General features: G+C 36.1%; 1 protein-coding gene and 1 long non-coding RNA gene across 2 annotated transcripts; both read right to left on the bottom strand.

Moving 5' to 3' along the window:
- Positions 1-525: 525 nt before the first annotated feature.
- Positions 526-1,779, bottom strand: LOC136815179 (uncharacterized protein KIAA1958-like). Its single transcript, XM_067071632.1, has one exon. The coding sequence runs from the start codon at positions 1,777-1,779 to the stop codon at positions 526-528; it is 1,254 nt and encodes a 417-aa protein (XP_066927733.1).
- Positions 1,780-3,203: 1,424 nt separating this feature from the next.
- Positions 3,204-3,752, bottom strand: LOC136815184 (uncharacterized). Its single transcript, XR_010847686.1, has 3 exons — positions 3,698-3,752; positions 3,505-3,535; positions 3,204-3,239 (listed from the first exon to the last, which is right to left on the bottom strand). It is a non-coding gene; the product is annotated as an uncharacterized lncRNA (long non-coding RNA).
- Between the last annotated feature and the right edge of the window lie 9,721 nt (positions 3,753-13,473).

The raw sequence follows: 13,473 nt of genomic DNA, 5'->3' as shown, positions 1-13,473 counted from the left end.
TTTTTATGACACCTTATTGCCCAAAATGACATCATGCAGAAGGTGTGAAAAATTTTAATGACTCAAACTAGTTTTATTTTCTTGCCAGATAATTTTGATTAAAAGTCAGAAAATTGGGGGGGGGGTTTAGTATCTATATTTGTACTAGTAATAACATGGTTTGGAGGGTGATTTGGGATTAATAACCCCGAGGTTCATTGAAACCATTTCAAAATAGCCCGAACGTAGTGAGGGCTATTTTGAAATGTTTTCAATGAAACGAGGGGTTATTAATCCAAAATCACCCGAGAATACCATGTTATTCCGCGTTAATTATATGGTCAAAAAAGAATTGAAGAAGACTCAATCGTAAAGTGCAATAGAGTACAATTTTTTGTAACATTTTAGACTTAAATCATTAAAATTGACAACTCAAGAAATTTCAAATTTTAAAAAACGTACAACAGTAATTGCTATAAATAAACATACATCAATAACCCAAGAAATATTCATGACTTTAAACAAAAAAATCTGACTTTTATCATTTTATTGCGATTGAGAAGAGTCACTACTATAAATCACACGTTTTCGCTTCCGACTCGATTCGTTTTTTTGAATTATGTTATTAAAAGTCACAGTGCAATTGGTAAATACGTGTCCCACTTGCTCTGGGTTTCGAGTTATTGTAGATGAAGAGGGGTGAGAAGAAGCACTTTTAGGGCGTGAAACAATAGCATCCGACATACGTTTCATTTCTCCTTGGTCACCAGGGTCATAACTCTTTAACCCCTCAATTGTTTTGTGAACAGTTATCTTGATGATTGAGGTTTCAGGAATGTTGGCTGCTTTCATCTTTTTGACAAAAAGTTTTCGACCACTATGATTAGTGATTTTCTTGCCTTTTTCGATGTTTGTACCTGAAATAATCTCTTTCATAAAGGTTGCAATCTTGTTTTTGCCAACAGCAACGCTTTTAAACCAAGGTTCATCAACGTCTTTCGAATAAACAGATTTCGGTGAAAGATAAAAACGACCAGTGTTTTGTAGATTTGAAGAGCGCTTTGAAACGTAAAAATTAAATATCCTGACAGGACATCTTTCATTGTCAGGTATTTCAAACATCTTTGGATTTGTAACTCGAGGATTCGGGTGCAAACCGTGTTGACGTGTTTTTGTGGGAGGCTCAAAATACTCAATGTACACTAATCCACTTTCTTCGTCAGTTTTCGTTTGGAAATTTTCGATATTTAATGAAGCATGCTCTTGTTGGCCTCGTTGACCAAAGTGTTGAATGTTAAGGAACCATATTGTATGCAGCAGTGAAACTGGGTTCGATATTCCCAATTTTCCAGAACGCCAAAGTTCATCTTCCTCATCCCTCGTAATAGCTTGACTTGCATTTGGACGTTTCCCCATTCCATTTTGTCTAAGCAAACGTGCTTTCCCTTCAAGAGTTTTGATGCTTTTATTGAATACAGTCTCATCCATGATAGACTTCGGATAGTTGTTTTCTACAAGGTAACAATGAAGTCCTGCCTGCATTACACGTAAAGAGTCTGGTTCATAATCATCTCCATCTCTCTTTCTGACTTCACCGTAGAACTGGCATAATACAGCATCCAATTCAGGAGGGCTGTACTCTTCCAACTGGACTTTCATATTTCTCTGAACAGCCCAGCTTTTGTAGACATTGATCCAAGTGTTCGTACTCCTTTTAGTGTTTTTGTTTTTCGATTCTTCAGCTATTTTTGAAAGTTCTTCTTCAGAAAGAAGTTGGAATCTAACACTTGTCTCCTCCATTTTCTTCTGTGTTTTGAATTCTTTTCCTTTTGCTCGCTATTTTTTTCAAAAATTCGAAAACTTTCGAAATTATAAAAAACATTCAATTGACACTGTCATTTTGATTGGCTTAAAAAGTCGTACGATATTTTGTTAACCAATCAAAATGCTCTAAAGATATCGTACGATACTTTTCAACCAATAGAAATTTTTGTTTACATCAGGGCGATTACAAAAAAGCGGGGCTATTACGGATTTATCGCCCCGCTCGTCATTTACAAATCTAAGCTAAATGTAATCAACCATATAATTACAGAAGTTATCAAAAAAAGTTTTCAGGTGGTAAAAAATAGCCCCCCCCAGTACGAATAGGGTTAATAAGTATTAGCCGTTAAAAGAAGTACTAAAAAAAGCTAGTACTGCTCTAGTCCTCGGATGGACACTTTAATCGTCATATTGAAATTTCGTGAATTGAGAATTAGTTAAAAGAGATTTTTGGTAAATAAAACTTAAACCCTATTTGAGCATTGCTTTAATGAATTCTAAGGGTCCTCGGATAAACATTTGGCGCAAAATAGAAAAAAAATAGTTAAGAGAAAACTTAAGAAGTTTGAGTCGTTAAAAGATAGCTAGTACTGCTCCAGCATAATGCCCCCCCCCCTTTTAAGGGGAGGGGGGGAGTTTTTTTTCAGAGAATGGGAAAAGGGTGGGCAAAATCGTTTTCGAAATTCTAGGGGTTCAATCAAAAGAGTGGGGGAGAAAATTAGTTCCAAAAAGTCAAGGGTGGGGGGAGAAAACATCTGAGGAAAAAAATTTCTGTTTCTGTTCCTGATGATCTAATTTTGCACTCAATGTGAGTTTTGAGAGAAGTTTAATACCATAGGTAACATTACAAGACCTTGTTAAGAGCTTTAGTTAGCTTTTATGTTAGCTTTATATTCGAGGTGGTGGCGATTTACATTTTTTCTTTGTATATAGGGACGAGATAACATGAATAGAAGCAATATTATGTTATAAGCAAAAAATAAAAAAAATTTCAAGGGTTGGGAAATTATTTTAAAATCCTTAGGGAGGGGAACTAAAAGGGGGGACGGATGGATTTTTTTCAATTTTCAAGGGTGGGGAACCAACTCACTAGGACACTATGTCTAGTCCTCGGATGAGCACTTTTATCTTCATATTGAAATTTCGGAAAGTGGATGATTGCTATGGTTTATTTGTTCTCACTTTGAATAGAATGGCGATTCGTCGTCACACATTTTGAATATGACATGTGTGATACTCACAGTAACAATCTAGATTGAACTAAACTGGCTATCTTTTCATTCCTCTAGCCTGGGGATTAGTAAAACAACTAGAGAACATTTTTCAAACTATGATTGAAAGAACAACAAGCCCAGCAGTTTTACCTTACAAATTGATTTTTATAGACCTCGTGAATTCTTCTCTGGAGTTGGTGGAACTACATCTGGATTTAAATTCTAAATTGAATCAAATAAGAATGATACTGAAATAATTGGATTAAAAGATAAATCATGGGTCTGCTGAGAATAGGTAGGTGTAATAATCAATGCTGGACTTTGATATTTAATATTAACAGAGGTTACTTTGGAATTAATATTCACATGACCTTGAGGTTAATATTTTGACCTCGGTAATGAATAATGAAAATCGGGGTATAGCAATCTATACAATAACGATAATTCGTTAAAAGTGGATGTAATTGGTAATACAATATCAAAATACCTCTTTTTCGATAATTTGTCCTTCTTCTTTGCTGCAACGAAAAAAAAGGTTTTATTAGCAATCTAAATATCATGTCAAAACCTATCTACGTTTAAAAAATTTAAAATCTGGAAGTTTCAGTGATAATTAAGACTTTTGATTGAATCTGATTGAAAATGAATAAAAAATCAAATTATAACTCTTAAAATAATACCTGGCAGACAGATCGCTCTTTAGTAGTGGCTTTCTGTATTTCTTGAACTCGTCCTATGAATAGGAGGGAAAGGTTTGAATCAAGACCAGAGGCATAGAAATCGATAAGTTAGGAATTTGAAATGGTAAAACGTCTTTTTCTAATTTGGCGTGACCTCCTTTGTAAGAATTTAGAATGAAAAGTTAAGGAAATTTTAAAATTTAGGAAAAATCAACTTAATTTAGTAGCAATGCCTCAAATACCTGCTTTCTCCGGAATAAGTTACAATCATTGTAGTCATATCGAAACTCCCTTCCCTCGGCTTTATCACTTGCGGCCAATATTGCTACACATGGAACTCCGCTGCTGATGGTCTTAACCACACAATTATGGTTCTTGGAATCGTTGATGTAACGTCCGAGTCTGTCGACTTTTGATGCATGCTATAAGAACGCAAAAAAATAGTTGTCTATAAGTTAAGAATGGTATTTCTATGCCTTAGCAAGTTGATAATGTAAAAGAAAGAAAATAAAAAAATGTAGAAAATTTATCTTAAGAAAACAAGATGATCTAAATAGCATTAAAATGTTATCCCAAAAGAATTAGCAGTTGGCACTTTTTTGTCTTCTAGTTTCTGTCAGAAGTTCTGAATGGACTTGCCACAATAGCAAGTGATACCTCATTGGAAAGATAGTTTAGAAGGGATAATTATGAGAGGTGTTTACCAGAACCCTTCTGGGTATCGAAATATCTCCTCAAAGTAGGCCTAGGTTCCCGATTTTTCCCCAATTTCAATCCGATTTTGAACTTTTTGATCCCTCTACCTCTATAACATTCAAGGAAAGTAATGTATACTGATCAGCTCCATTGGAATATTTTTTCTACTAAATTTCAAGTTCTTAGGATTGCTAGATAAAAATCTGTTTGTTTCACTACATTTTCAAACTTTTTGACAAATTTTAATTTTTAATAACTACCCACTTTAAATTATCTTTCCAAGGAGGCATCACTTATCTTCGTAACATTTTATATTTTTAGGAGCAGGAAAGCAAAATGTGTCAACTGCCAATTCTTTTTGTTTTGGGATAGACTTTAGAAACCTTTACCAAAATTTTTCTCTTTTGTGCGATACAAAGTACAAGTAGATTCGATCGGTATCTTCTTGTAGTCGCTTTGGGTCGCTTCAGCATGAGTAATTCTTTCTCCTTCAAAGGAGGCTATAAATTCCCCCTTTTTGATGTTTCTTTTGGCAAAAGAGGTACCAGCAATCTTCCTAGAAGCATCCTTGATTCGCTTTAGATCTTGTTGCTCAAATCCATTTATAGTGTTTTCTCCAATACTGTCAACAAGATCCTCAAGTAACTCTAAATAATAACCTCCACCGCTATTGAATTTCCCGACTGTAATGGATACGGCTAGTTTCAATTTGTCCAAACCGCAAAAGCTGTTCTTTGGACAAAGCCGCCATAAAACACCATTGATGGCTTCATTTTGATTTTGAGTTAATCCCCTAAGACAGCTATCCAAAAGAGAGTCCTCACTCAAATTCTCATAGATTTTTTTAAATTCAACTCGAAAGACAGGGTCTAGTCGCTTCTTGTCATTATAATTTGCGTTGTCATTGCGGTACTTACATCAACCATCTTCAGGGCAATAGGAAAGTTGTTTCTCAAGAGTGTCTGTGTCACTTCTGATACAATGATTATAAATTGCCCAGATTGCTTTATACATAGCACTCTTACCACCAATATTGCCTCTTATTGCTTCACCGTAATATTTCTGCATGTTATCAATGACTTTATCAGTAAGTCGATTCTTGCCACGACCAACAGCTTTGTCGTCAGATAGCTTCACCCCTCGATGAATACGCTTATACTCTCTGAGGCGGGTTCCCAATCTTTTCTGAACGTGTCCCGAACACTCTTCTTTAATGACATCATAGATTTCTCAAAACATGCGTTCTTTACATGGCCATACGTGCCACTATCGCCATCCCCAACAAAGAGCTTGTATATCAAGTTCCTATCCATGGACCGAAGGAAGATTTCCACTGCACCCTCAGTTTCCATCTTGTCGGAAGATCCTTTGTGATTAATTTTGCAATCTGCTTCATGAGTTTCGTACCAAGTTTCAAAGTCCTTATCGGATAATTTCTTTTTCTTGGTTGCACATGTTTGACAGAATAGGCTCTTTACCGAATATTCTAGCACTTTACCCGTATCAACTGACTGAACGAAGACGATACCCATTTTTGATTGATGTCCCCGCTTCATCCAGGTACCGTCTACACTTACAGAGATTTTTGCATGGCTTACACCTTTATCGTCAACAACAATGTTTTCAGGTTTTTCCTTTGCGGTAAGTTCATAAACATTCTTGGCGGCAGCGATGAGCAAGTCGTTACAAATTTTTGTGGATGTATCTTCCTAAGAGTTTTGAATATTCGTAAAGGGCTGCTCATTGACAGGCTGTGGAAGGTCCATAATAGAGCAAAAAGTTTTGAGTCCTGCTCTTCCAAGAGGTAAAGAAGCTAAAACTGAGCGTAAATTACATTCAAATGTCCGTTGTTTGTTACGCTTGGACGTTTTGAAATTAACGGATTAGCTACAATTATTACAATAGATTCTGAGAAATTCACAAAGGCCCTTCTTGTTACCATTACTCTCCTGTAGTTCAATACCTTTGTGATTGCACTTCTTACATGACACATGATCAGATAAGATATTGTATAAAATGCCGCTATCGATAATTTCATTTCCTCAGGGGGAACGATATTGGGTACGGGCATTGACCTTACGAGAAGAAACTCTTTTGAACAATTTAGATTGTTTGAATTTTGATTTTAATTTGCTGTTTCTTTCTAATTTTTCAGCACTTCTATTAGTAAGAGTACGAAACTCTTGCTTTTCAATTTTCGCCGCCAATGATTTCTTCACAGGTGACATGGCTGCAGCAGCAACATTGCGTAATGCCGTTGGAGGAGTTGAGCAGGTGACCCTGGACGATGGCCCTGGTTCATCAGCAGCTAATGGCAAAGATGGAGTTTGTGGCCTGGGTGGTGTCTGTGGTGTATTTGATGAAGAAGCTTGGTCACTAACAGTTCTTACAGCGTTCAAAACGTTTGGCATGTTTTGCTTTTGGGTGCCTTTGAAACCACGACGTCGGAGGGACGTTTTGCCAACACGACTAGCATACTTTGATGCCTTTTTTCTTGTCATTATTTACTTTATTTTTTCTTAAAAAGATAAATGAAACATTCAAATATGCTTTAAAGTCATTTAAAAATAAAACAACAACAATACAGTACTTTTACCCTGCTTTCTGCATCAAAAACACTTCCCACTATAACATCTACCATCTTTAGACCCGATTTGCAAAAAATCCCGTTAAGCAAAGTCAATATAATTATAAACGCTCGAAACGGGCGTATAAAGAGCTTTCCAATGGCGGGTCATTTGATAGGGTTCCAAGCAGCGGTTACCGTTTTGGACCATAGCAACCGACGTCAATATCCGTTGCTAAGGAAAGCTGATTTTACCTTTCCTGACAAAAATCGTTCATATTGAAGGAAGTATTTTAGCTTTTGATCTGGAATTTTCAGGAAGTGTTCAGAATAGGTTATAGAATAGAAAACCTCAAAAAAAAAAATTTCATAACATTTTCAATTTTTACCAATTTGGCAGTAGACCGCCACCTTAAGGAACTTCGAGGCTGAAATTCTCTGTAAAAATAAGGAACTCCTGGCTCAGAGCAAAGTTAAGGTTCCTTTAAAAATCAAAAAATAAATTTGCTGTAACATAAGTTTATACAGTCAAACTCAAATGCATGTCGAACTTTTGCCGAACTTAATTATTTGAATTAGACACCCCACTGGACACAGAACGTTTATTCAACATTATTAAAACGTCATTTTAACGTTTCGACGTTGACATTACGTTTTATAACGTTGAAAAACGTTCTGTGCTCAGTGGGACGGCATAAAACCGGCCGTTTATAATTACGTTCAAAAGAATAAAAGATATGTGTGCCTTAGAAGAGTAAAATAGAATTAAAGAGTGAACCTTTCGTTAACATTTGGTATACATTTTTTCTGAAAAGTTCTATGAAGTTACGTTTCTTTTATGAGAGAAAAAGTGTGTTTCTTTGTGTTGCTTTTTAAAATCTTTTTGATTTGATTTTTTGATCACCTTTAAATGGTTTTGAAATGGCCACAAAATCTTTTGGAGATCAAAGAAATGTTATTTTATGGTATAGTTTCCCCTTGAGATGTGGTCAAAAGCAAAAAGGGTTTTAATAGCCAAAGTTATTGTAAATAATGAAAAAATTAAGAAAAACTTTTTTGTTTACCTCTATCTTTTGTTATAAGAACTATTAAATCTGGGCTTAGTTCTTAATTGTTTAATACGGAGCTCGAATTGTTTTCTCAATCAAAATTTTCCCATGAAGCTAGAAGAAACTCAAAATTTTTCAAGATTCTTTCATATTTCCTTAAATTAAAATGTAACACATATTGACATAATTGCCAATATGGATATAAAATAAAGGCAAATTATGTTGAGATTTTGGATTAGGCGATTAAAATTTTGAATTTAGGAATTTATAATTTTACCCGGATTTTTTAAGCTTCTTGGTAAATTAAGAATCTCAGGCAAGTGTGAAAATAAAAAGTTAGAAAAAAAATGTAGTCTCTTTTTTCCATGTTTTCAGTTAACGCATAAACTTTCCTTGTCAAAATTTCTATAATATTTCGTAATATTAAAGCATATCTTTTTGAAAATTACAATCTTGTACGAGCGTGGATACCAAACTAAGAGATGAAATTTCTTGAAAAAAACTACAGAAAAAAGAAAACCTTACCCTTAACCTCTTCCTAACTGTAAATACTTATGGACTTGAAAATTTGAATGTAGAATGCTTTGCAACAAAAACTTAACAGATGGTAATTCTTTGTAATATTCATCAGACATAGGACCAGCATGATAATGATGTAAAATAATGTTTTAGCATCAGTATCTTTACCAACACGTTTTTCTACCATAATCTAAACTTCTACAACTTCCAATAGAAATCCATGATCCAATAAGAAATTTTTCAATAATTTAGCAATATCCAAGATTTATAATTTAAACTATTTCTAACTGAAATTCCATCGAGCATTCAAAAAGTTTCAATCATGAAAGCAAAACCAGATATGAATGAAATTTTGGCCCCGAATATACACCATGAGGCTTTGTAGATTAAGGGGGGAGTAATATGTTTAAGGTGGTCGTCGACCCAAAATAATAAAAGTGAAACATTTGTCAGTGGATTTTTGTTTTTTTGGCTTAAAGTCAAATATAACCTCTCAGTAACAATCTAAAAATTTCAATCCATAAATCCAGAGAGAAAGTGGAAGCATTTGGGTTTTAAAACACCTTCCTGGAGCTTCAAGGACTCCGCCCGCTGACGCCCTTTCTGCCGCCCGGCAATTAAAGAGCAATAAATCCTGTTCTAGCGGCTCAAACGGCTTGAAAATCCTTACAGACCGTCTTCAAGATGGTAAAAACGTTTCTAGAAGGTTCGAGTCGCTTAAATGTACCAATATTGAGTATATAAGAGTTTGAACTTTGGTAAACAAAAACCGCCATTGCAGTTCAGTGGTTGCTTTCATGAGATCAGGCTTGCTGTGTGTTTCATCCTCATTTGTTGTTGTGGAAGGTGTTTTAATGCTTCTTTAATGTACATGGAGGTTTGTAAAACTCTAAGTAATACTTCATGACATTGTAACTTATGATTTCTTTTGAGTAAGAGCACGTTCGGTCGTCGTCTGGAGTGCGCCAAAGGTACGTAGAATTTTTGTTTGCTCGTGTATTCTTTTGTGTTTGCTAAGTCATCCTTTCTTACCAGAAATCACTAAGTAGACAACATTATTATCTTCCAATTACTATTTCAATTGTTTGAGTTTAGACTATGGCTGTTTGTTTTGGTTTCGGTGAAGCTTTGAAAGTGAAAGTGCAGACCCGATCAATCGAACTTGTCGAACCAATCGAACCATCGAACTTAATCGAACACTCTCAATTTTACCGGAAATTGGAGTTTGATTAGTTCGGTATTTGCTTCGGATTAGTTCGATTAATTCGGTAAAAAGCAAAGGATTAGTTCGATTAGTTCGTTATTCCAATCCTCAATTCCTTTTGCAAAACTTATCGCCACTTCTTTGACTTCTTTGTAAAGCTGCCATCTTGCCGAGTCCCAGATATTTTACTCTCCTGGATATTCAGTTTACCGACCCGACAATATTTAGTCCACACGACTGCTAACACCCGAGCCGCGCGAGCAAACGCGCAGTAATTTTGACGTCCGGCCGCGCCGGGTGCGCGTTGCTGACGCAATGTTAGCACTCCGATTTTTGTAAAGCTGCCATCTTGCCGAGTCCCAGATATTTTACTCTCCTGGATATTCAGTTTACCGACCCGACAATATTTAGTCCACACGACTGCTAACACCCGAGCCGCGCGAGCAAACGCGCAGTAATTTTGACGTCCGGCCGCGCCGGATGCGCGTTGCTGACGCAATGTTAGCACTGGTTTGGGAAAAATGTTCAATTCTGATATTGGGAGTAGCTTTCCCGATCTACAATCCGGTTTTTACTTTAAAATTGAACTTTTAATGGTGCGAACTAATCGAACAAATTAGGTTGTCGAACTAATCAAACCAAATTAGTGATCGAACTTAATCGAACACTTTTGAAAAATGGAAAGTTCGATTAATTTTTTTAATCGAACTTTAATCGTTCGATGAAGTTCGATGAAGTTCGATTAGTTCGATGGTTCGATTGGTTCGACAAGTTCGATTAATCGGGTCTGGGAAAGTGAAAGTAGCTTTTCACATGAAAAAGTCTCATTCAGAGTTTTTTCAATAAATATTTTAATTTGAGTAATTGAATTTTTAATTATTGATGCTAGGAAAGATTGGAAGCAATCATACAATGACTATTATTAGCATTGCTTTTTTACTTTCCTACTAGTTTTTGGGGTAAAAACAGGGTTTGCCAGTTGAGTCTAAGGGCCCGTTTACATGGATTTTCGGTACGGGCGTACTGAGATTTTTTACGGTCTACAGTCTGAAGTCTCATATCGTTTATATGCCAGACCGGTCTGAGATTTCAGTGCGCCCCAACTTTCGGTACGTTCAAAATCACCGTACCGAAATTTCAGTACGATCCAGAAAATCCATGTAAACGCTAAAAGATTTCAGTTCAGGGTGGTCGTAGCACTTTTTTTAGGGCCGATTATCACAGAACTCAAAAAAAAAATTACTGGAGCGCCTTTTTCTAGAGCTTTCTAAACGACGGGATAGATTTTCATTTTTGAAGTAACATTCGGCCTGCTAAAAGTACTATGACAACCCCGAACCGAAATTGAAAATCCAGCCCGTACCGAGACACTCATGTAAACAAGACAGAGACTCAGAACGGTCTAGATCTCAGACAGTACCGAAAATCCATGTAAACGGGCCCTAAAACTTCCAGGAGAGCAGTCATCACTGACTAACAAAATGACAACATGATAAAATGCTCGATTTCAAAACCTACTAACCTCATTTGCCAGATAAGACAAAAAATAATCACAGCATTGCCTTCAAATAAAAGAAATTTTGTTAAGAACTTTTGAACGTCCAGCATTAGTTTAAACAACGTGGTGTTCATTTAAATTGAGATTCACGGCTACGCTACCATTTTTGAATTCGGTGCCGTGAAAAGGCCGACCCCTAGGCTCTCGGCCGAGTCGCAACATAAACCACCCTCTAATTCGCCCGTGAACGCCCGCGGGTGAAGAAGTTCAATCTGTCAATCATTCTTCCGATCTATTATCGTTCATCTTGCTCATTGGTCCAAGATCAACTTCGGTAAAAAGAATGTGAGGAAAATCGCACCTTAAAGTTGGAAGTGAGGTATGTGTCTCAAGTACGAAAGTGAGGACATTCTCAAAAGCGCGTTTGTGACATGCGTAAAGGAAAATTGTCTTCTCGAGAATTAATTAACTGGCTGTCCTTCCGTTGTAACAATAATTACGGATGTAAAGGAGATTGCTCTGTACCATCTGGAAGTTTTAAAAGTGAAAACTGATTTAGACCCCTCCGCACTTCACATGTCCAAAATGTTTTTTCGAGGACATCAACTTTTTTTTTTTTAAAGAGAAGCCTTTTCTAGCCTTAAATACCTCGTTTACGAGGTTTCAGACAAATAGATTTCGAGGACGTGTGCGTAGGTCCTCGGTCTCTAAAAAGTCCTCGAATATCCCGCCAAAATCATAAACAAGTCCTCGGTTTGGTACTGTAACAAACACTCTATGTATCAATGTCTAGCGGCACGTCTTTGCTGCAGATCGTAACCGTACAAAGCTAAAAACTACATCAAGGATAGCCAAAATTACGGCAGGGATAGGGATAGTAAAGCATATTTCGGGTTTTATTCATTACTGTAGACTATATTTTGTGATACTACTGAGTAGGTATAAACATTTACAATGAATATTTTAAGGTTTAGAAAGTCAATCGTAGATGTTACACTAAAGAAGTATTAGTATGAAAAAATATAAAAAGTACAAAATGCTGAACGCCTTTAAAAAAATGCTACAAAACAGCTACAAGGTGGCTAACGCAATAAGAAAGTCTCTTTATGTTCTGGAAAGAAAGTCATGTTCTTAAGGTACCTCGGCCTCACATTCGAAAAACACTTGTCCTATGGGAGTATGAACTGGGAGCTAGGCTAAATCTCGGAAATTTTCAAATTGTAATGGACAAATATTAAGCTAACAGTTTTAACCTTATAAAAAGCATTATAAAAACTCTACCGTTAAAACTACTTTATGATGCTCTTAAGCTTAATTACTCGAGAGTCAGCCATTCTGAACAATCTCCTGCCATATTTCATTTTATTTTCCAACTGAAAAGTATTAAACTTCAGCAGAAATTGTTTTCCACAACTAGTTTTTTTCAAAACTTCATTGATCCTTTCTTCGTTGATAGGTGGGTTTCGAATCAAATCCATAGCCATATTGTATAATTCATGACTTTCTACCACAGTAAAGAGTTTATCTTTTCCTGATGAGACGGTTGAAGACGGGGCAACCACAGATCTGTCATCAATGTCTGAATCAGAGTCATCATTGGATGCTTCGGAAGCATCTTCCTTCGATCTGTAAAGGAGATGGAATTTTTTAAAACTGTTTTTCTTTTTCTCTCCCTATGGAAAGATGGATCGTGGCCAAGTCAAGCTTAATAAAAATTCAAAACACTCAAATGGGAGTTTCAATCAAGCGATCGTGTAGTTGTTTAAATGAAAATTACAAAACCTTTTATTTGAAGTCTCCAAATGAATACTGTCACAATCGTTGGATTGAAGAGTGGAGGTACAATCGGTTTCTGTGCTCTTTTTCTTTTCAACTTCGTTGCAGGAAATTTCGGGATTTCTATAAACAGGAGTAAAAATATATCATTAAATAACAGGGGCTGCTGAAGCAGAAAGAAGAAATCTTGTCGAAGCGTTAGACTAATGCTTTGACGCCCGTGTTTAACTCTAAGGCGCCTGCGTTTATATTTCAGTCCTTTCTTGTCTTCACTACGAACTTTTTTCGTAAAGCAAAATAAAATTAATATAAAATCATGAAGTAGATTACAAAATTTTACAAATTTGGGCACATTTTATCATGTTTAGAACTTTCAAGTCAAATTTTCTATCCTGCGTGTCGAACGAATTTTTGTCTAAATCCACGCGTCGAACCATTTGACGCCCACGACGAACACTAACCATTTTA

The sequence above is a fragment of the Clytia hemisphaerica genome, unplaced genomic scaffold, assembly GCF_902728285.1.
Source record: "Clytia hemisphaerica strain Z4C2 unplaced genomic scaffold, Clytia hemisphaerica genome assembly, whole genome shotgun sequence".
NCBI lineage: Eukaryota > Metazoa > Cnidaria > Hydrozoa > Leptothecata > Clytiidae > Clytia > Clytia hemisphaerica.
Note: the sequence above shows the minus strand (reverse complement) of the source record. Positions and strands in the feature narration are given on the sequence as shown.

Excerpts from the sequence above, each read along its gene's own strand:
- LOC136815179 (XM_067071632.1), bottom strand. The coding sequence starts at position 1,779 with ATGGAGGAGACAAGTGTTAGATTCCAACTTCTTTCTGAAGAAGAACTT.